At 48.3% G+C, this 23798-nt stretch overlaps 1 protein-coding gene across 1 annotated transcript in view; it reads left to right on the top strand.

The window, feature by feature from the left end:
* Window positions 1–12266: 12266 nt before the first annotated feature.
* Window positions 12267–23798, top strand: part of Tacr2 (tachykinin receptor 2) — a 14239-nt gene continuing 2707 nt past the window's right edge. The window contains exons 1-4 of the mRNA XM_021174958.1: window positions 12267–13034; window positions 17619–17813; window positions 20603–20756; window positions 21557–21753. Coding sequence (XP_021030617.1) covers window positions 12643–13034; window positions 17619–17813; window positions 20603–20756; window positions 21557–21753 — 938 coding nt within the window. The 5' untranslated portion in view covers window positions 12267–12642. The remainder of the gene's footprint in view (window positions 13035–17618; window positions 17814–20602; window positions 20757–21556; window positions 21754–23798) is intronic.

The following is a 23798-nucleotide window of genomic DNA, read 5'->3' on the forward strand; positions in this document are numbered from 1 at the left end:
TGCCTCTTATCCTTTGTCCCCTGCCAGGAGGATCAAACCTGGATCAGAGGGACAACTGAGTCTAAGAACATCTGTTCCCCGCCTGTACTCCAAGGGTAAGAACCAGGAGGGAAGGTGTGAGGTCTTCAGGGCAGAAGGGATTCCTGTTTCTCGGTGGTGGCCTGGAGTCCAATGGGGGCGGGCAGTCAGTACTGAGAAGTTTGTCTTGGTCTGGGGTTAACATGACTGCTCAAGTGGTTAGGATGCTTGCTGCAGGTCTAACAACATTCTGAAATGGAGTCAGATGCCCTCTTCTGGTGTGTCTGAGGAGAGCGACAGTGTACTCACATACCTAAAGAAAATAAATAAATCTTTTAAAAAGACAAAAAAAATTAATAAAAGCTCATTGGGTTTCTGTTGTTGTTTCTGTTCTTTAGTTTCAATTCTGTTGTGGATTTTTCATATTGTAGTGGATAAGTGCCTAAAATATACCCCATAGTGACAGTGTGAATCCAGTGTGAAGCTTCATAGCTTCACACTAGTTAGAAGTTCACTGACGAACTTTGGGTTGGTTGAATTTGGTGTGTGATTTTTTTTTTGTAAGTTCTTTATTATAACTATTTTTAAAACTCTACTCTCTTCTAGTGGGAAGAACCAGGTCCCTGGAGAAATGAGTGCCGGCCAAACATAAGTATTTCATTTTTAATTCAAATGTGGACATCAGAGAAGCGCCAGGAATGGAGAGGAACTGATTTGCATGTAAGAGTCTGTGTATTACCACAATCTGGTTCACCGAAATTCGACACCTCAGACAGAACCCTGTAACCCAAGAAGAACTCTCCAGAAAGGTCCTGGACCAAACAAAAATCAGGGCAGAGACCAAGTATGGTATGGCATGTTTGCAATCCTAGCCAAGGCTGAGGCAGGAGGATCAAGAATTTAAGGTCATCCTTAGCTACCTAGCATGTTTAAGCCACTTGAGATCCTGACTCAGGAAAAAAAAGTTTGTGAGGGTAGCCTGGGCTATACAATGAGACTCTGACTCAAAAAACCAAAAACCAAAAAACAAAAAGACAAACAAACAAACAAACCAAACAAAACCCCTAACCATTGCCGTGCTCTCTGTAGCTGGAGTGTTCGGGGTTGTTATGAGCCAGTTTGGAAATTCCAAGTAGAAAACAGTACAAAATGGCTTCTCACAACAGAGGTGTTGACAGGTAAATCCACACGAAAAGAAAAAAATGTGTTGCTATGGGAACCCCCCTAAACCAGTGATTCTCAACTTTCTTTCTTTTTTTTTTTTTTAATTTATTATATGTAAGTACACTGTAGCTGTCTTCAGACACTCCAGAAGAGGGCGCCAGATCTNGTTACNGATGGTTGTGAGCCACCATGTGGTTGCTGGGATTTGAACTCTGGACCTTCGGAAGAGCAGTCGGGTGCTCTTACCCACTGAGCCATCTCACCAGCCCGATTCTCAACTTTCTTAATGCAGCTCCTCATGTTGTGGTGACCCCATCCGTAAAATTATTTTTGTTGCTACCTCATAACTGTAATTTTGCTGGGTATGAATTGAAATATAGATATCTGGTATGCAGACAGTATTAGGTGACCCCTCAAAGGGGCTGAGACCCACAGGTTGAGAACCGCTGCTCTAAACCGATGACCTACAAAACAGTCACAACTTTGAACAAAGTTCAAGGATTACAACCTACCTCTGCGGCTGCAGAGACAGCTCAGCAGTTAAGGACACTCCCTGCTCTTGCTGAGGTCCTGAGCTCAGTTCCCAACACTCGTGCAACTCCAGCTGCAGAGCCATCCAAGGCCTCTGGCTTCTGAGGGCACCTGCACACACGCGCACATAACCATACACAGCGGGACCTCATTGTGTACCCTCGTCTGGCCTGACGCTCACCGAGATCCGCCTGCTTCCGCCTCCTGAGTGCTGGGGGCAAAGGTGTGCACCAGAAGGAAGGGTCTCCCCACCCCCTTACCCACAGTCTGTCTCACTATGTAGCCCTGGTTATCCTGGAACTCACTCTATAGACCAGACTGGCCTCGGATTCATAGAGAGCTGCCTGCCTCTCTCTGCCTTCGGAGTGCTGGGCTGAAAGGTGTGCGCTACCATGCCCGATATTAAATCTTTGTTTTGAAAGAAACCTCTACCAGTGAAAAGCTGCTGTGTTCAAGCTGTCGCGGACAGAAGCTGTCGCGGACAGAAACTGCAGGGCATCTGTTGAGGAAAGCAGGACCAGAGAGTGAGTGGGTAGGCAGTGCGAGCCTTCAGGTAATTCTTTTGAATTCTAGGAAAAGCAGTCAGGTTACACAAGGGTCTGACAGATGGGCTGGAGCATCCCAGGTGTAAACACATTGAGAGAGTCTGGTCTCAGGGTTGTGTCTAAATTTGGCCTCCCGCTGCAGCCATCTGGGTGGGGCTCTTTCAAACACCCTGCACCTGGCGCCTGCCCCAGGCACCCCCACTCTGTTGGTTTCAGGTATGTGTCGATGGGCATCTGAAGTTTTTGAAGCGCCCCACCTCATTCCAGCTGCAGAGTTCAAGAGCCACTTGGCCTCGTTAGGGCACGAGAGTGGCCGCGGAGAGAGGTTGGAGGGCTAAAATATAAACTGTTGCACGGATAGGAGCCACGCAGAGTGGAGAGACCGAGAGAGGGGGAGCTGAAGCTGAGGGTACCCTGACTTTAAGCTTAGGCAGCTGGGTGGAGATGCTGATGATTTCAAACACGGGGGAGCATGGCATGCTTGAGATAGCCCCACTGTAGAGATGCCTGGTGCTTATTAGCAGTACAAGGAGATTTGGCTGGGTGAACAGCCTTGACTGCCGCAGCCGCAGCCACGGCCACAGCCACGGCCACAGCCACAGCCACAACCACCACCACCTCTCCTGCCACAATCTGCTAACGGAGAGGTTTCTCAAAGCCCTGTAGTCACAGGTCCAGATGTGGTAGCGCACACCTTTTATCCCGATTCATGTTCTGTGTCTGCCCTCTAGTGGCACGATCTGTGTATTACAGAGATTGAAGGTACAGTTCCAAATCTTTACAGAAGAGGCTGAGCCCAGGAAGAGGGGTCGGGGGAGGGAGGCACGGAGGCACCGGTGGGGAAGAGGGTGAAAGGGAGAATCAGGGATAGGAAAGAGGGGGCTTCCCCTTGGTTCTCAGCTGCAACAGTGATTAAGGGTCTCCGCAGCACTCTCTGTGTCAAGCCGGAAGCCCTGAAAGACAGAGAGCAGAGGCCTGAGTTCCAGACCAGGCTCTGCCAGTGCATGCCTTGCCTGAACCTCAGCCTCCTGGCCCAGCTGGGGAACTCTGAATAACTTTGTGTCTTTATCAGTGGCCACAGTAGAGTTAGAAGACTGAACGTCTGTGTCCCTCACACAGCAGATAAAGGACAGCTTGGGGTGGGGGAGCATATGCAAGGGCTACTGAGTGGCCAACAGGAAGTCCCTGAAGGCTTTCTGGAGTTGTGGCATCCGTTAGTATCTAAGGACTAAGTGGTGCACGAGTAGGTAGTGTCTGTGGGCAGACTTCCTTCTCTTGGGACATTCAGGAGGAACTCCCAGTCTCAGAGAAGCCAGTGGGAAGAGAGAAAGGCTGTGTGAGGCTTTGACTATCCCACCTTGAACAGCTCATCTAATTTTCCTCAACATGGTTGGGCTGGGGAGTGAAGTGGAAATTTCCTGTTTCTTTGGAAACTCGGTTACTTCATATGATGTTTAGCCCGGGCAGACAGGTGAAAGGATGCTTTGCTGAAGCAGACACAGGTGAGAGAATGTCTTGGTGAAGCAGACATCTGAGAGGATGCATGATGTTTGCAAAGAATATGAATATGACCCTACAGACAGTGGGAGGAGTCTCTGGCATTGGTTCGCCTTGCTCCACCTTACTAGCTGGTAACCCGCACGTGTTGGTTCTCCTTGCATAGCATCGCTGATCGTCACTTGTCGTGACTTCTTACAGAGTAACTTGCCAAAGAACTTCTCATGATATACTGGTGGCTTCTTGAGCTTCCTTAGACATGGGCCGATTACCGGAGCCCCTCAGTTTCTTCTGGATCGAACCGCTGTTGCTGATTTGTGAGTGGTGATGGCCGAGCGGGCTGGACTCTGCAGCTGCTGAGTCATGTTGGTGTTTTGCTGAGTCATGTTGGACTGCTGACAACGAAGATTGGAATAGCTCCCAAAGAACTATTTCTAAACAGGTTCACATCCCCCTTTGCCCTATTAACCTTTCTTTTCCACTACTTCTGGAGGGTGTTGGCTAGAAGGGAGGTTGAAGCATTTAAGAACCCTTATTAAAGTAGGTTTTAAGCAATCTAAGTCAGTAGAGGGGCTCAGTCAATAGTAGAGGGGCTGTGGTGCAATCACGAGGACTCCCAGAAACCACATACAAGGCAGATGGTGGCTATGCACACCTCTAACTCCTGGGCGGAGGATGGGAGGGCAGAGACAAAGTGATCCATTGGCCCACCAACCAAATTGATGAGCTCCAGGCTCCATAAGAGACACAGCGTCAAAAATTAAAGTATACAGACTGGAGAGATGGCTCTGTGCTTAAGATCATAGGCTGCTCTTTCAGAGGACCTAGGTTCTATTCCCAGCACCACGTGGTGGCTTACAACTGTCTGTAACTCCAGTTCCAAGGGATCTAATGCCTTGTTCTGGTTTCAAGAAGCACCCACAATGCATATGTATCCCCCAACCTGCCACAGACACACAAAATAAAAAGACACAGACCCATCTTTGACCATAGACCTTAGGCTAGCGTGTCATAGAGGTGACAGTCACAGCTCCTGGGTATAGTCCAGGGAGAGGATTTCAAGGCTCAGAAAGCAACTGTGTGTTTGAGACCAGGTCTCACAGTTGCCAAGGCTGGCCTGGGTGGAGAAGGAATGGACATGGGTTTTAAAATATATAGATAGATAGATATAGATAGATAGATGCACACACACATATATATAATGTATATGTGTGTATATATATATATGTACATGTATGTATGCATATATATAGTTATAGTTATTTATAACAAGTATGGCAAGGATTAGATGGGATTCGATATGAGCTAAAGACACACAACATTTTCATTCCTCACTGTCTCTTAGGTGTCAGGAGGCACTTCTAGACTCCCAGCTCCAAGAGGTCATTTCAATAGACCCACCTGAGGAACCCAAATGTTGCTGTGAGGGCCACTCTGGTATAATTTCCAATATAGTCCAGCCAAGATGGGGCTAGCCTGTGCTCCTCTTCTATAAGGTCAGTAAAAATTTAAGTCAGCGGTTCTCAATCTGTAGGTCTCAACTCCTTTGGTGTGGTTGAATGGTCCTTTCATGGGGGTCACCTAAGACCATTAGAAAACACAGATATTTATATTACAACAAAAAGAATTTCATGGGTGAGGGGTCACCACAACAGGAGAAACTTCATTAAAGGGTCGCAGCATTAGGAAGGCCGAGGACCACTGATTTACAAGATCTTGTGTAGGCCACTTTTAGGTCAATGTCAGTGGTCAAGAACGCCATTTGAACTGGACCTGGTGATGCCTAGCTGTAATTCCAGTTACTTCAGGGGCTGAGGCAGGAGGATCACAAGTTCAAAGGCAGCCCTGGGCAATTTAGTGAGACCCTGTCTCAAATCGATTTGTTTTTGATGAGGAGCTAGGAAGGTACCTTAGACTGTAGAACACTCGCTGCTCAAGTGTAAGAATCGAAGTTCACTGCCCAAGCACAAGGAGTTAATTCCACCGGATGGAGGTAAAAAGCTAGGTTTGGGAGGGGGCATGCTTGTAACCCCAGTGCTTAGACGGCAAAGGCTATGGGGTCCCTAAGGCTTGCAGGCCAGCTAGCATGGCCCAGTTTGCAAGACCAAACAGGTCCCAGTGAGAATCCTGGTTTCTTACCAAAACCTAGTGGACAGTTCCTTAGGAAAGGCACTGGGTGCCTCCTCCACACAAGGTGCACACACATGAACATACAAAGAACATAAAAATAGATGGGGCAGTCAAAATGGCTCTGGGGTATTTGCTGTTAAGCCCGATGACCTGAGTTTGATTTCCAGGTCAAACTAGTAGAAAGAGAGAACTAGAGTCCCAAAAGTTAGCCTTTGACCTCTACACACATGGCACAGCCCCCAAACACAAAACAAACAAATGCAATAAAAAAAAATAATGCAAAAATTAAAAGGACTGGAACACAGCCCAGGGGGTGGGGCTTACACAGCGCCCATGAGGGCCTCCTTTCTCCCCTGCACCACCAAAGCCAAAACAGCAATGGCAAGAAGGCCATTGGGCAAAATGGTTCGAGTTGGTACAATCTGGAGGAGGAGGGAGAGGAGGAGAGGGAGGAGGAGGAGGGGGAAAAAGAGGAGGAGAAGGAGGAGGAGGAGGAGGTGGTGGTTTTAAAGGAGTCTTTGAAGGACCTCAGGCTGACTTCAGACTAAGTGTTCTGAAAAAGAAGAAAAAAAAAAAAAAAGCATCCAAACTTCTCCCCATTGCCCCGGTCCCCAGCCAACCTCCTCTCTGAGGCAGGAGGTGGATGTTCTGGTTTTTATTTTCTTTTACTTTATTTTATTTTAGATTTAGGTGGCAGTCTCTGTGCATCACAGCCTGCCTTAAACTTGCTAGGCAGCCTGACCTTGAACTTCTGCTTCCACTTCCCAAGTGTTAGATCACAGGCCTTTGTTGCCCATGGTCTCCTGATTGCTTTAACATGGAAAATTAGCCTTTGTTTCTCCCAGCCCTTATCCCCTACATGTGAGAGACAAAATGCAAAAATTTTTCCCTTCCTGAGACTCTCTGAAGATGAAGTCTGTGTGCCCTGAAGAAATCAGATAATCTCCCTCCTCCCGCAAGAGAATAAAGGACGGTGGGTTTGGAGGAAGGAAAATGAGTTTCACCAAAGGGAGGCTTTGCCATGAGACCAGGAAAGCTGGTGTCCTCCCCTCCCTGAGGGGAGCTGGAAGGAATGACCACAAGGCAGGTCTCTGCCTTCAGTTCTCACTCCCCCAGATGAACCCCCAAATTCCTGGGCCCCAGGCGTCTCTCAGAGACAACGCTCCCCCTCCCCCACCGCCATTTTCTGGAACCCAGCAGAACAGGGGCCTGAGAAATATCAGTGGCCATCCAGGCACCACCCCACAAGCCTTGGCACTGTGCATAGCTTCATGAGCTAGGGAGAGTGACCCTGACCCTGGGGTTAATGAAGTTGGAACCCATGCCAACCCAATGGGATGGAGCCCACAGCTAGGATGAAGCTGAGTGTCAGAGAATAAACAAACAGAAGCCGTTCTCTGCATCCAGGAGTTGTGAACTGGAGTGTATGCTCCTTTCCAATTAGGGATCCACCTAGGATCCCCCAACCTGTCTCAGGTCCCCTCCTCTGGTCCCTCTTCACTGCCCAAAGCCACTAGGGGATCCCTCCTGCCTCTGAAGCTCAAGGCTTGAGTCAAACACTCAACAGAATGCTCTGGGACATTCCTGCTGCCAGCCTGGGACTTGGCTCCTCATCTTGACTGAGCACCTTATGAAGAGAGAGACATAACCCTTTCTCATAGCACCGAGCCGATTGTCCAAGCACCTGATCAGCTAGCTACCTGCACGAGTCCTGGTGGGAGAGGAGATAGAGAGGAGTTGGGGCCACTTGGCAGACTGTGACAGCCCTTTTCCTCACCTCAGCTAGGCCACCTCATCACATTGGCTGGCATCCTGAGTAGATGCCAAGTCCCCTCTAAAATACCCAAGCTGGCTCAGAGATGAACCCCCTGCTCCCTGCTCAGGGAGGGGGTGAGGTTGTTCACCACTTCCTGCTCTGCCTGCCATAGATGGGCAGATTCTGTGAGAGCCCGGGGCTGGCTGGGTGTGTGTTAAGAGCCTCCGTGCTATGTGTATACCAGCCGCGCTGAAGATGTAAACACTCTAGCCTCTCTCCTCTGCCTAGATAAACTTGAAGCTTTTAGGGCACGGCACTGCCCCAGCACAGTCTGTGTGTTTAAAGAAGATGTCAACAAGAAGCCTGTGATCTTGGCACGAGCCGGCTCACCGTCTCTCAGCTTAAGTTTCTGGGCCACTGATTCCCCCTACCAGGGGGTACACAGCTCACCTCCCACACGAACCATCCTGGGGTCCTGTCATCTGCAGACAGAGGGGAGCTGTCTATGATCATAGCCCAGGAACTCTGTAAACCCCGACTCCTGCCTCTGGTACCCTGTTAGTCTGCTACAGAGACAAGGCTGTGTTTTTGTGTTTTACTCATAATGTAGCTGAGGGTGACCTTGAACTTCAGACCCGTGGAGGCCATGTAGGATAGAGGGTAGCTCCCTGGGAGTAGGACCTAGCTAGCCTTTCCCTCTGCAGTGCTTGCTGCTCTTCTCTGTGTGAAAGACTGGACCAGGACTCTGGGCTTTGGAATCTCATGGACCCATCTAGAACCTAATTGAGGAAGCCATACAACGGCCAGGTTTTTATTCCACCAAATGGCGAATTTGAGAGAAGAAGCCAAGCCGAGCTCTTGCCTGTGTGTGGACTGAAGAGGAGTGGCCGGCATAGGTTCACAGGCTTGAATACTTGTTTCCCATTGGTGGGACTGTTTGGGACGGATTGGAGGAGGTGTGTCACTGGGCGTGGGCTTTCCTTTGAAGACTCAAAGACGTGTGCTCCTCAGTGCTTGCTCTCCCTGTGACGTGGGTGTGGGTCAAGATGTGAGTTCTCAGCTGTTCCTTCCTCCCTTCATCATGGTGAGACCGTAATCCAGACTGAATACTCTCTTCCCTAAGTTGCCTTGGTCGTGGTGTTTTATCACTACAAAGAAAACTAGCAAAGACAGCCTGCTGTCACCTTCATGAAAGGAGGGACTTTGAAAAATAAAAAAAGCAACTCCTGAGGGCAAGTCTCAGGGTGATCTTTGTCTTCTTGAGGCAGGGTCTCATGTAGCCCAGGCTAACCTTGAAGTCCTGATCCTCCTGCCTCCACCTCCAAGTACGGTGATCCAAAGCACATGTGGCCACCAGCAGGCAGGCAGGCAAACATAATTCTATAGACCGAGTTTGTGGAGTATAAAAAGGCTCCCCAAGTTGTCCTTTTTAAAAATTATTTTTGAGTTAATTATTTTATTGACATTAATTATTTACGCTAATTTATTTACATTAACTAATTATATAATTAATTATTTATTTGCATCCCAAATGTTGCCCCCAAGTTGTCCTTCTTGTCTCTATTTTGTACAGCCCAGGTCTGTTTCCACCCCACACTGTGGTGACCAGGTGGCCCATGGTGACTGGCACTCATGTCCCACAGAAGGTGTGACCCGGCATAGTCTCCAGGGGAAGCACACTGTTGGTAACTGAGCTACCAGGTTTGATGGGGGACACAGCTATAAATCCAATGCTCTGGGGGCAGAAGCGGGAGAATGTCAGGGTTGAGGCCAGCCTGGGCTACCTTCCTGGAGTCTGTGGGCAGAGATAGGAGGCAGGGCCCCGGACAGGTAGGGCAGAACCAGTCTGACTCCTAGTGAGTACAATAGTATGGAGGTCCTCAGGAGATTTACGCATGGCTCTATCAGATGAAGGTCTTCCTCCATCATCCTTAATGAAGGGACGATCCTTGCTTGTTCATACTGGTTTATTTGATGGCGGATGTGAATGCATACACTTTATTCAGGGTGAACCAGGGATTAAGCATCTTTGCGGGAAGGAATGCCCAGGAAGGGAAGCTCACTGGCTGAATAGTCTAGATACCTCGTTAACATGGAGAACTCTAGGTCCTCATGCTTTTAAGGCTATTTCCGCAGACCATTGTCTGTGACATGGCCTCATGTAGTCCATGCTGGCCTTGAATAAGCGGTGTAGCCAAGGATGTCCTTAACTCCTACTCTTCCTGCACTGTGTCACTGTGCCTGGCCTAATCCTCCCATTCTGATGTGGCAACAACAATGAGTAATTTAAAGTACCTCCCTTCCCTCTTAATGCAAACTGGCCTTTAAGACCATTGTCCAGGCTGGTGGCACACACATTTAATCCCAGCACTTGGGAGGCAGAGGAAAGTGGATCTCTGTGAGTTTAAGGCCAGCCTGGTCTACAACGCAAGTTCCAGGACACCCAGAGATATATAGAGAAACTCTGTCTTGAAAAAACAAAGAAAGACCATTGTCCAGCTGTAGACTCCAGGGCCCCACCCCTAAGTAGCACAGCTAACCGGTCACACTTTGTCCCGGGAGGCCCCCACCTCTTCTATCCTGTGCTTACAAGCCTTCCAGCACATTGTTGAAAAGCTGCAAGAATTTATGATTTAAGAAGGAAATAAAAACTCAGATTTAGTAGCTCTAAAGTATAATCCCTGTTACATACACAACGGAGTGGCAGGGGCGGAGATGTGCTATTCTGGGCTTTTGAAGCTGGTGACACACTCTCAGTCACCCCCAACTCTACACTGGGGCTGTGGCCCAAAGTTCAATCAAGTGCAGCTGTTTGAATGCAGGAGAGCAGGCTAGCAAGGAGAAAATAGCTTCCATTCTTACTGCTGCATACTTTGCCTCTAGGATAGAGGCCAAACAAGCATGGGACAGAAACAAACAGGGTTGATCGGACACAGCTGCTGCCACCAAGTCATCAAAGACAGAGACCCTCTGGGTAAGAGAGCAACGTCAAAACACGGTGGCCCATCCAACAGAGGAAGCAGGCCTTCGTGGTCTGGCAAAGAGGTGGCCAGGTCTATATTAGACTCAGGAGTTCCAGATCGCTCTAGCTCATCCCAGGAAAGAAAAGGAGCCCTGGAAGGACCTCTTCTTCAAAGTCAAAAGCTGGATCCTCCATCCCAGACATTGCACATCAGTGTAGCTAGGACAGCAAATGACAGATATCAGGGTATTGCTGAGCTCAGAAAATTCACAATAAGAACTGTTTTGATTTGGGCGGCAGTGCTTTATACTTTTAATTCCAGCCCTGGGGAGGCAGAGGCAGGTGGATCAGAGTTCGAGGCCAGCCTGGTCTATAGAGAGAGTTTCAGGACAGCCAGAGCTACACAGAGAAACCCTGTCACAAAACAAAACCAACCAACCAACCAACCAAACAAACAAACAAAAAACAAGAGAGTGAAAGAAAAGGTCCTTAGGGTGTGTGGCTTAGCACTGTTTGTATCTTTGGGTGTACCAGTGTCTTTTCCCCACTACAGGGCTCAGAACTAGGGGTATAGCTCAGTTCATAGAGTGCCTGCCCGGCTCGCACCAGTCTCCAGCACTGCTTAAACTAGGCTGAGCAACTCAAACCCCAGTATTTGGAGGATCAGAAGTTCAGGTCATCCTGATCTAGTGGCAAATTTGAAGTCAGCCTGGGTTACATGAGACAGAAAGGCGAGGTGGGGAGGGAGAGAGATTTGAACACCATTTGTCCAAACGCAATTTATTTCTTCCTTTCTCTCTCTCTCTCTCTCTCTCTCTTTCTTTCTTCTTTCTTTCTTTGGTTTTTTGGGTTTTTTTCGAGACAGGGTTTCTCTGTGTAGCCCTGGCTGTCCTGGAACTCACTTTGTAGACCAGGCTGGCCTCGAACTCAGAAATCCGCCTGCCTCTGCCTCCCAAGTGCTGGGATTAAAGGCATGCGCCACCACCACCTGGCTCCAAACGCAATTTCTCATTTTATACCCAAGGAAGCTGAGACTTGAGGTGAGAAATGGCCAGGAAGGATTGCCTAGTCAGACAGCAGGTAAGAGGTAACACCAGAGGTCCAGAACCCAGTCCTCATCGCTTATCCAACACCCCAACAAATCACCCTCGTACCCCAGGGTATTTCTGAACACTGAGACTTTCTTTTTCACACAGAGTTAATGGCTTCCCCAGGGTTTCCAAGCCAGCCTGAGTCCCTCTCCTTCCCAAATGCAAATGCCAGTGCGTCCCTGAAGCTCCTGTGGACTGACAGAGGACAGAACGCAAATACTGAGGTTCATGCCCTCTAGGCCACCCCCACCCACGCCCCACCCCCACCCCATGCCTCGCTCCCCAAGGTCTCCCTGCTTCCCAGCAGGTCCTAAATCTTTCAAGAGACAAGGCCCAGCCATCCAAGCAGGGGGTGGAAGGAGGGCGGGAGCAGGCAGCACCTCTGCCAAGGCCCTTGCCTGCCTTTCAGGGAGGAGCTGGGAGCAACGGCTGAGGGCTGGCAGCGTTGGGAGCCTGCACTGCAGAGCTTGGAGACCAGCCGGCTGCACAGTGGACTTATAGGACTCATGTACTTGCCACACTGTGCACATCTCTCATCTGGGATGTACCCTGAGTAGCCTTAAGAGAGATCTGAATTCCAATTCTGGCTTATCACCAACTTCCTGAATGCCCGTTGCTGGTCACGTCTTTTCTCTGACTCTCAGCCTTTTGACTCTGGTGTGAAAGATTGGAACCAACCAACGTGTTATCAGGATGCCTCCTGCTCTGAGACTGGAATTTGAGTTCTCCATCTCCACGAGATGCTTGAACAGTCTGCCTGGGACCTTGCTTTCTGCTCAGCCTGACTCATTTCTGCTTGAGCTGTAGGCGTGGTCCCCTGGCTACACGTGTCTGCTTTCCAATCGTCTTCACCCCCGTAAATCTACACACCCAAGAGGATTTCTCTTCTGTGGCGATTCTAGACGGAACTGCAGGGCCAGACCCTGTGTTCCAGGCCCAGGATCAGCCATGGGGGCCCGTGCCAGCATTACCGACACCAACATCTTGTCTGGCCTTGAGAGTAACGCAACAGGCGTTACAGCCTTCTCTATGCCTGGCTGGCAGCTGGCGCTATGGGCCACAGCCTACCTGGCCCTGGTGCTGGTGGCTGTAACAGGCAATGCCACAGTCATCTGGATCATTCTGGCCCACGAGAGGATGCGCACGGTCACCAACTATTTCATCATCAACCTGGCCTTGGCAGACCTCTGCATGGCGGCCTTCAATGCCACCTTCAACTTCATCTATGCCAGTCACAACATCTGGTACTTTGGCAGCACCTTCTGCTACTTCCAGAACCTCTTTCCTGTCACAGCCATGTTCGTCAGCATCTACTCCATGACCGCCATCGCCGCTGACAGGCAAGAGCGGGCATCGGGGAAGGGGATGGGTGTCTTGATGGGGGAACATCCCAGGGAACGATGTAGCAGTTTTGGTTCATAGCAAGAAGACAGAGGGATGTGGAGCCAAAGCAGGGAGCGTCAGATTAGACACAGAATGGCTTCCCCCTAGGAGCTTGCTCAATCGAGGCTGGAAAGGAAAATGCTCCCAGAGACTTTTGAAGTGTGGGTCTCTTCATCTTGCTCTCATCCTATGAGGAAATTTGCCCGTGTTGCTTTTGTATATAGAAAGAGGTGGAATGTTACATGAAGTTAGAGTGTTGCATCTAAGCTATAACAATGCTTTTTTTTTTTTAATGATTCCAGCCAGGAAAGGGGGGCTCACCAACAGTGATCTTTAAGGAGTGGGCTAAAGATGGGGTGGAGGAAGACCATCTTCTTTTGTGAGAACTTCCGGGACAGGCAGGGCTGGGCTAAGGGGAAGGGGAGCAGGATCGGACAGAGAGGCAATAGCATGGGGTGAGGCAAAGACACAGGAAGTACAGGGGGACAGGGCCATGCGCCCCTCTGTCGCATAGAGTTCGGTTAGTCTTCCAGACTCCCCACCTCCCCTAATTTCCCCAGAAACCTTCACCCACGGCCTCTCACTGCTGAACTATAGACTTTTAAAATGGAGTTCTCAGAGATTTCCTTTGAGACAATGTTTTCTATTCATTGAAAATTAAGTTTGGGGCTGTAATAGTTACTGGAACGTAACTCAGTAGGCAAAGGACTTGCTTGGCTGGGTTTGATCCCCCAGCACTACATAAATCAGGTGTAAGAGGGTGATGTGTTCCTGTAATCCCCACACTCAGAGGTAGTGGAAGGAGGATCAGAGTGGCCAAGATCATGTAGCTAAGATCCTAAGCTGCATAGCCAGTTGTCACAGTCAAAAAAGTTAGAACACCATTCATATGGGTCCAGCTTCTAACCTTACACACAAGGTCCCCAAGGAGTCAGGATAAGCAGGATTTGAGGTCAACCATGGAGTTAGGGCAGAGCCAGGGGCCTGGAACACAGCCCTCTGAGTGGTGGACTCAGGGAAAAAAAAATTCGGCTGGCACCCGCTGACCATCCTTTCCCCTTCCTTGGGTATTTGTGAATCCCCCTAAGCATTTCTGAACGTTCAGTTATGCAGCAAATTTAGGATGCTACCTCTATGTGGGGCAGAGGTCCAGGGCTGGGGAACTTCCATCAGTGGGGGTACAGGTATACGGACTTACAGGGCCTGCACTTCAGAGCGAGGCTGGGTGGCAGAAGGTTCTCGAGAGCCCGAGAGCCTGGAAGTCAGGCAGGAGGCTAATGACGGGTATTTCAGAGGAGGGGCTCTGATCATGCTGACGGCAGCTGAGGCTCACCTGTCTTCCTCTGTTTAAAATTGTTATTACATTTATTTGTTTGGTGTGTGTGTGTGTGTGTGTATGTGTACATGTATACATGTATACATGCTAGCACACACACATTATCACAGTATACCTGAGAAGGTCAGAGGACAACTTGCAGGACTCTTTCTAGCCCTTTTGGGAGAGCTCATCTTTTGTTGGTTCTGGAGCTTTGAACTCAGGTCCTCAGGCTTGGTAGCAAGCACCTTTACCTTCTCAGCCATGTTATTGGCCCCTTTTCTCCATTTCTTCACTTAGTGCCTGCTGGGTAACAATGACTCTGGGTTTTAGATGATGGAAACTCAATGTTAATGTTCCTCCCATGGTAAGAATTTAAATCATAAGCCTACAAATATTTTGTTGTTGGTGGTGGTTTTGGCTTTTTTGGTTTTGGTTTTGGTTTTGGTTTTGGTTTTGGTTTTGGTTTTGGTTTTGGTTTGGTTTGGTTTGGTTTTTGAAACAGTTTCTCTGTGTAGCCCTGGCTGTCCTGGAACGCCATTTGTAGACCAGGCTGTTCCTCCTGCTTCTGATAAGGTATGCACCACCACTGCCCATCAAATAAAGAAATTGTAAGTTGTATTTTGAGTTCATGACTGTTGTGAACAAATATTAGCAAAGAGGAAGGATCTCCAGGTGCCGGGATGTGTGTGCCAGGGAGGGACAGGTTGCACGCAGTGGCTCTCAACCTTCCTAATGCTGTGACCTTTTAATACAGTTGCTCCTGTTATGGTGGTGACCGCCCCCCAACCATAAAATTATTTTCATTGCTGCTTCACAACTGTAATTCTGCTACTGTTATGAATCATAATGTAAATATTTTAGAGTGAGGTCTGCCAAAAGAGGGTCGTGACCCACAGGTTGAGAACCTCTGGGTTACAGGCTGCCATGGGTACCAGGATGGGTGTCATTGGGAGGCTGGGATCCAAGCAAAGATGAATGGGAGATCAGGGTCAGTCTGGAGAATTCTAGAGGACAAATATTCCAAGCAGCAAATAAGATGGTAATGCCCCAGGGGCTCAATCTTAACACGTAGGATGCTTCGGTGTGGATGCTTCTGCTCCAGCAAACAGGGGAAGCATACAAGTCAACATCATAGACTGTGGTCCCAGCCTTGTCTCAAAGTTCAGGCTCATCCCTGAGAGGAAGGGCTCATGACCCTGACCCTTGACCCATGGAGATGATGCTCACTGTCAAGTCCACTGTACTTCGCCAGGCTCAGGGCTCAACAAGTATGGCTCAAGTCTCCTTAGAACCCTCCAAGCCCTGTTCTAGACAACTTCATCAAGAAGGTGGCCTGTGGCTTCAGTGAATACAGCGAGGAAGAAGGAGCCCCAGAAAGGGAGGGAAGGAAAGACTCACAGGGGGCCATGCAAGCTGTTCCCTGGTCGTCTTCATTAAGGTTCCCATTGCTGTAATAAAGTATCATGACCAAAAGCAACTTGGGAAGGAAAGGGTTTATTTCGTATTATGCTTCCTGATTCTCCACCGAGTGGAAGTCAGCAAAAGCCATAGAGAAAACTGCTTACTGGCTTGTAGCCTATGACTTGCTCAGCCTGCTTGCTTTCTTTTAAAAAAAAATATTTATTTATTTATTTATTTATTTATTTATTTATTTATTTATTTAATGTATATGAATACACTGTCACTCTCTTCAGGCATACCAGAAGAGGGCATCTAATCCCATTACAGATAGTTGTGAGCCACCATGTGGTTGCTGGGAATTGAACTCGGGACCTCTGGAAAAGCAGTCAGTGTTCTTAACCGCTGAGCCATCTCTCCAGTCCTCAGCCAGCTTTCTTATACAATCCAGGACCACCTCACCGTGGATGACATCACCCACCATGAGCTTGGCCATCCTGCATCAAACATGAACTGAGAAAATGCCCCACAGCCCGATGGGGTGGGGATATTTCTCAACTGAGGATCTTTCTTTTCAAACGACTCTCGCGCTTGTGTCAGGTGGAGCCAACAAACAAGGAGAAAAGCAACTGACCAGGACACAGGGAAAGCTGTGAGAGAGGTCTGAAGCAAGCATTGGCCATGTGCAGAGTAGAGTCTAAAGACTGATGCAGGAGTCAGCTTGTGCCTACACATATATAGAGAAAGGGTTTAGCTGCTGGGTGCACACCTAACATACTTGAAGCCTGTCTTAGTTAGGGTTTGACTGCTGTGAACTGATACCATGACCAAGGCAACTCTTATAAGGACAACATTTAATTGGATCTGGCTTACAGGTTCAGAGGTTCAGTCCATTATCATCATGGCAGGAGCAGGGCAGCATCCAGGCAGGCATGGTACAGGAGGAGCTGAGAGTTCTACATCTTCATCTGAAAGCTGCTAGGAGAAGACTGGATCCCAGGCAGCTAGGATGAGGATCTTAAAGCCCATGCCCACAGTGAGACACCTACTCCAACAAGGCCAGACCTTCTAATAGTGCCACTCCCTGGGACGAGCATATGCAAACCATCACAAAGCCCCAGATTCTACCCACAGTACTGCATAAACCACTCATGGCCGTATTTGTCTATAATCTCCACACCCAAGAGGATCTGGATGTTCAGGGTCATCCTCAGCTTCATAGCAAGTTCAAGGCCAGCCTGGGCTACTCGAGACTTTGTCTCAAAGAAAAAGAAAATGAATTTGCTCAGTCTTAGCCACACGGTCTGAATTCTCTGCCACACATGGTGTGTGGTTACCATATAGGACCCTGTGTGCTTTAGACATATCTACAGTTGCAGAAAGTTCCAAAAAGCATTGCTGGTTTGATCTATGTATGAGAAATGGTTATACCATGCAGAATGGCAGGAGGCTGGCTTAGAGATGAGGGTGTGGATGCTCCAGTCAGGGCTGAGCTACAAGCTAATGTTGGACTGTATCCTGTTCCAGTTGGATCACAGTGTGGCTGTCCAAGGACTTGTTCACACCCAGAGGAGAGCAGAGGGCTAGGTATCTGGGCTAGATTCTGGGGTACTAGTGTGCTGTGGCTGGGGATAGTCACCACGCCCTGACCATCACTCCGATCCTCTACAGATTGGATAGGACTCTACCTAACTGCACATTGGCATCTGTAGACAGGACAGCTGCGTGGACAGGAGCTGGAGGGTGTAGAAAGCCTGGGCAGGAAGATGAGGAGCGGGTATCTGCCGTGAGGATGCCAGCTGCTAATGTTGTACTTTGCTTGTAGGTACATGGCCATTGTCCACCCTTTTCAGCCGCGGCTCTCCGCCCCCAGCACCAAAGCAGTTATTGCTGGCATCTGGCTGGTAGCCCTGGCTCTCGCCTCCCCACAATGTTTCTACTCTACCATCACTGTGGACCAGGGGGCCACCAAGTGTGTGGTGGCCTGGCCCAATGACAACGGAGGCAAGATGCTCCTACTGTAAGCCCCACCCCAGGGTACATGTGTATTGGCTCCTGTCTGTGTGTGTAGTGTGTGTCTAGGGATATGCACACTATTCTGCAGCTATAGATGTGATCATGTGAGTGCAGGTTTATATGGCGGTTCCTCAACCTTAACCCTAACCCTAACCCTAACCCTAACCCTAACCCTAACCCTAACCCTGATGACTAGCTGGGATCGACAGCTCACTGCCTCTGTCCACTTCTTGAGAGCAAACAGAAAGGTAAGAATTTAAAGGGTAGCTTCTGCGGAAGGCCTTGTTAGCATTTCCATCGTCAGAAAGTTAAAGTCGTTGAATCAAAACATAAGCTGGGGACCATCCATACTAAAAGCCATGCTGAACACCAGACCTGTTGTAAGCACTTCGTGGATGCCGATGCTTTTATTTCTTTGGACACTACGGAACATTATATTTAATTTGTTTAATTTTCATTAAATCACTTTATTTAATTTTAATATTTATATTAAATTAATATAAACACCCATTATAATATTTAAATTTTATCTATAATTGTAATAAATATATTTATATTAATTTAATGTAAATATCAATTATGATGTTTATAATTTATAGTGTAACCATTATAATAAATGTTATAATATTCATACTAATTTAATATTTATATTAAATTAATATTTTATTTATTTAATTTTAGACAGTACTGACCTTGTCACCACCACACCTGCTTTATGTGGTACAAGGGCCTGTGTGTGCCAGACAAGCACCCTATAAACTAAGCTATATCCCCAACCTCTTATTTTGATTTTCGGGACAGTCTCATGTAGCCTAGACTGGCCTGAAACCCTGATCCTCCTGCCTCCTTCTCACAAGTCGCTGTGACCACCATATGTATTGTAGTCTTCCATCTTGGTGGGGGAGAAAGTATATTCCAAGATGTGGCCCGGACAGCACAGTCAGTGAGCGTTGAGGCAGGGCGGTGAGGTGGGGGAAGCAGATGCTGGCAGCCAGTCTGCCACCTCGGTAAGGTGGGGCATGAGCCATGTGCATCTACAGATAGAGTGTGTAGTTGTACACGCCTCACACACACACACACACAACACACTTTGGTGTCTGTGTACGGGCTAGTGAGGGATGTGCATACATCTTAGAGAATGTAGTCTGTTTGGAAGTCAATGCCAGGTGGTCATGACAACTCCCCCTGTAATCTCAGTACTCAGGAAGTGAAGTTTGCGATATAGAGCAAAGTCAGTCGGACTAGCCAAGTCAGAGAGCCCCGAGTTCTAACAAGAGACCCTGCCTCAAAATATTAGGGAGAGAGACATGGAGGAAGGCATTCCATGTCAACCTCTGGTTTACACACACACACACGTACGTACGTACGTACCTATTCACATGCAGATGTGCATACACACATGAACATCACACACACATACTTTTTTTTTAAGAAACCACATGGTGGAGGGGGACTCTCAGGCCCATTCCTTGATGTTCCAAGGACCCCCCCTTCCCTCAGAAGGCCTGCCTGGAAGACAGAAGGAAGCTTGTGGCTTTTCCAGGAGGCCATAGCACCCTCAGAAATGGAGCCAGTGGTGTGCCTCCTATGTAGTATCTTCCTCAAAGGAAACAATGAGCATCAATACAACCCAGTGTACTGGGTCTCAGCAGGCACAGTGGTGTGTGTGCCTTGCTCAAAGGTATTTGATGACATAGCCACATACCCGGTGTTTAGAGGAAAGAAGCAAAGGACATGGGAGCTATCAGTGTGGCTTCTCCACTGTCCATCTCTAGCTAAGGCCTTTTCTTAGTGTGGCTCCTACAATTCTATACATATAATATCATATATGACCTACCTACTAAATATAAGTATATATTCATGTGCACACATATCCATGATTCTGGGAGGAAACATACACTGTGAACAGTGACAGGAGTGTTAACCTTTGTGCTTAATGATGTTTATCAGAAACAAGGTCTTCGTATCCCAGGCTGGCCTCTAATTCATTGTGTATGGAGGATTAACAGTGAACATCCTACCCTCCTGCTTCCATACTTGGACTGTTGGGATCACAGGCATGTGCCACCATACCCAGCACACCAAATTTTTAGTATATATATATATATATATATATATATATATATATACATATATATATATATACACACACACATGTATATACACTAAAAATGAGTATATATAAATATATATACTAAATGAGTATATATAAATATATATACTAAATGAGTATATATATACTAAAAATTAAAAATAAAATTTAGTGTATATACACATATACATATATGTGTGTATGTATATAATATAATATAAATATTACATATATATACTAAATATATATCTATACAGTAAATACACACATATATACTATATATAGTAAATGTTTCTTTTTATAAAAACATGAGAGAGACAGAGCTGTGTGCATGCCATGCACCGTCTGATCTATATGTGGCTTCCAAGGATCCAACTCAGGTCCAACTCAGCCCAGATCCCCACTGTCTCACTGGTGCTGGCGTTATATTTTATATGTTAAACAAGCATAACATTTGGTTAGCTTTCCCCCTTTTTAGCCTTTTCCATACCACAGAAGAACTGGCTGATGCTGGTTAATTTTTTCGAGGAAAGCCCAGCATTAACATACATGCTAGGAAATGTTGCCTTAATTTTTCTTTAAACCGAACTCCAGGGTGGGGCTGCAAGGTGTTTGTGTGGGGTTCAGGAACCTTAATCCCGAGTGAGCATTGGTGGATCTGGCCACCCACTGTCCACCCAGGTTCCCGGCTTTCCCTGCAGGTATCATCTGGTGGTGTTTGTCCTCATCTACTTCCTGCCTCTAGTGGTGATGTTTGCAGCTTACAGTGTCATTGGCCTCACACTGTGGAAACGCGCGGTACCCAGACACCAGGCTCATGGAGCTAACCTGCGCCATCTACAGGCCAAGAAGAAGGTGGGAAGCGGGAGGAGGGTCAGGGGTGGAGCGGGGTGGAGGTGCAGGAATCTGCTCCAGGGAGCCATTAGAACCCAAAACCCACCCGCTACGGGGTGCTAGGGAGCACACAACCCAGGTCACTGGGCATCTCTGAGAACCTCTATAGGAATCACGCAGGAGTCTTAATGATCTGGAGACCAATGCTAGACCGATTTCTCCATGTTCTAAGAGTTCTTGCCATAACAGGCAGGGACGTCACCCAGTTGTTCTTCCTCTGGGAAGTTGGTCTCCGTCTTGCCTTCCGGTCCTCAGGGGTACTGAAAACTCAGGAAGGTGCCTGCAGATGCCAGGCATTCGAGGTGCTGGGGAAGGCTCAGGAACCTGGCCTCTAGGCAGAGGATGAGATAGCAGGTTGGAACTTCACTGCCTATACAGATAGATGGGCTAAAGCAGACAAAGATCCCTGGGAAGGTTGGCTTGGGTCCCGGAGTTTGGACCTATGAGAGCAGACTAGACAGGGAGGTGCTCCAAGACAAAGAGTCCTGGACTCCTGATGGGAGAGTTGACCACAGATCTGGGCTGCTACACGGGAGGATTTCAGTGGAAGGACAAGCCTTCCCGTGACTGTGCCATGAGGTGGTGGGCTCTTGGAGCATGGGCAGAATACTCGTTCCCAGGGATGGAGGCTAGAGATGCCGATGGGGTCTGACAGCAAAAAGCTGTCAAGGCTTGGGTGAAGGATACCCCATACCAGTTCTAGGAAGGTTAAGGCTTGAGACTCAGATGCAAAGGACTGACCCGCGTCTCTCCCTGACCAGTTTGTGAAGGCCATGGTACTGGTGGTGGTGACATTTGCCATCTGCTGGCTGCCCTACCACCTCTACTTCATCCTGGGGACCTTCCAAGAAGACATCTACTACCGCAAGTTTATCCAGCAGGTCTACCTGGCACTCTTCTGGCTGGCCATGAGCTCCACCATGTACAACCCCATCATTTATTGCTGCCTTAACCACAGGTGAGCCCCACCCTGGCTCCGCTCTCCACCCACAGGGAAGGGACTGGAGTAGCTCCTCCCAGAGGCTGGAGCTGCCCGGGACTCCCACAGTATCACCCTCCTGTGTGGCCTGGATCTAGCCTGGGTCCCATCTCCTTCCCAAAGCTTTGTCCTTTGCTGAGCCATAGTGCCCTATGTCTGTCCTTGTCTCTTCTGGGGTCTGCATCGGGGGCAAGGGAGAAGGCAGAAAGGCAGGATCAGAAAGATGGAGGGAAGGAGCGAGTAGGGAGAGGCAGAAGAGCAGAATGGGAGGGAGAAAGCTGAGTTGGGTAAGACTATCTCTGAGATGGCCTTTTCTTCTTTTTTATGGGATGTGTGTGTGTGTGTGTGTGTGTGCATGTGTGCAAAGGAGTGTGTGCCACAGCACATGGGTGGGGGTCAGAGGACAATTTGTAGCAGTTGTCTCTCTCTTTCCACCATGTAGGTCTCTGAGATAGAACTTGGGTTGCCAGGCTTGTAGCAAATGCCTTTTCCCACTGCGCGATCCCACCGACTCAAAAGAGCTGCCATTTAAAAGTGCTTCTTCCTAAGGGTATGACTGATCTGGGTGGGCAGGTGTCTAAAGAGGCTGAGGGCAGGGTTGGGGACAGATTTGGGACAGGGCTGGGGGGCAGGACCGAGGGCGGGGCTGGGGGCGGGACTGAGGAAAGGACTGGGCTCAGGGTTGGGGGCGGGACTGAAGGCGGGGCTGGGAGCGGGACTGAGGGCGGAGCTAGGGGCAGGGCTGGGGGCTGGCAGTGTGCTTCTTGCCTCACCGCCCCCACCCTCCCCCACGCTGCCCCAGGATGAGACCAGCGGAGGAAGGGCTGGGCTCTGGCTGCTGGCTCTGGTGCTTCTGGGGTCCTGGAGTCTGGGATGTGCTGACACCAGCTCTGGGACTCTTGATTAAGGAAGAGTTAGTGAGCCAGGCAGAATCCAAGTCCCAGGATCCTTGTGCTCAGAGTGAGCCTTTCGGCCTGGGGTGGGAGCAGATGAGAGGCCACGAGAGGGAGACACTGAGTCAGCTGCAGTCCAATGGGTGTGAGCAGTACTGATGCTGGGGCCTCTTTGTTTATAACATAACTTGTATCAACTGTCTACACAAGTGTCCAGACTCTACCTAACTCCACTGGGGTCTTTGTTGCTCAGCCCACCCACCTGGCCCAGGCTCTGTGAGGGTTTACTGGATGCCTAGAATCTTTAGCTCCCAAGAGGTTAGTAGATAAGAGCAGAAAGGGGCGGGGGTCTCCCATTGTACAGATGGAAAGACTGAGCCTAAGAAGGGAAGACTGTCCTAACCCTAGGACATATAGGCTATACAGGATTTGGAATTTCCATATCTCCAATGCTTCCCAGCTGGTTCTGCTTACACTTGTTCAGATTGATGTGAGAACCTGGGGACCACCCTGTCACATCAGGGAGAGACCACCAGCACCACATGTCTGCATGCCTGACTCTCTTCTGTCACCCAGACACACAGTTCTTGGACACTGCTCAATGTTCAATTTTGAGCCTCTGAAATGTCGTTCTGTGACAACACTGTCATAGAGGTCTGGACTCTCAGTCCAGAAGAAGCTCACAAGCAGCCACGTGTGTCCAGGACTTTTCAAGCCCCAGGGGTTAAGGAGTAAGCAGAAGAAAAATATATATACACTATAAAGTATATAACACATAATATATATTAAGTATAATACAGGAAGTATATAATATACTAGATAGCATGTACTATCTAGTATATTATATAAAATTTATATTATAAAATATACATACTATTAATAAATACATAATGTTAATATAATATATGTGTGTATATATATATATGTATATATATTTTATTTTATTTTTGCAAGCACTGACAGCCTGGGCAGGGGGAGACACACATAATGTAGTAGATAAATGTGTGTGAAAGTGAGCAGGAAGTGTGTGAAAGTAAGCAGGAAGTGTGTGAAAGTGAGCAGGAAGTGTGTGAAAGTGAGCAGGAAGTGTGTGAAAGTGAGCAGGAAGTGTGTGAAAGTGAGCAGGAAGTG

This window comes from Mus caroli, chromosome 10, assembly GCF_900094665.2.
Source record: "Mus caroli chromosome 10, CAROLI_EIJ_v1.1, whole genome shotgun sequence".
Classification (NCBI taxonomy): domain Eukaryota; kingdom Metazoa; phylum Chordata; class Mammalia; order Rodentia; family Muridae; genus Mus; species Mus caroli.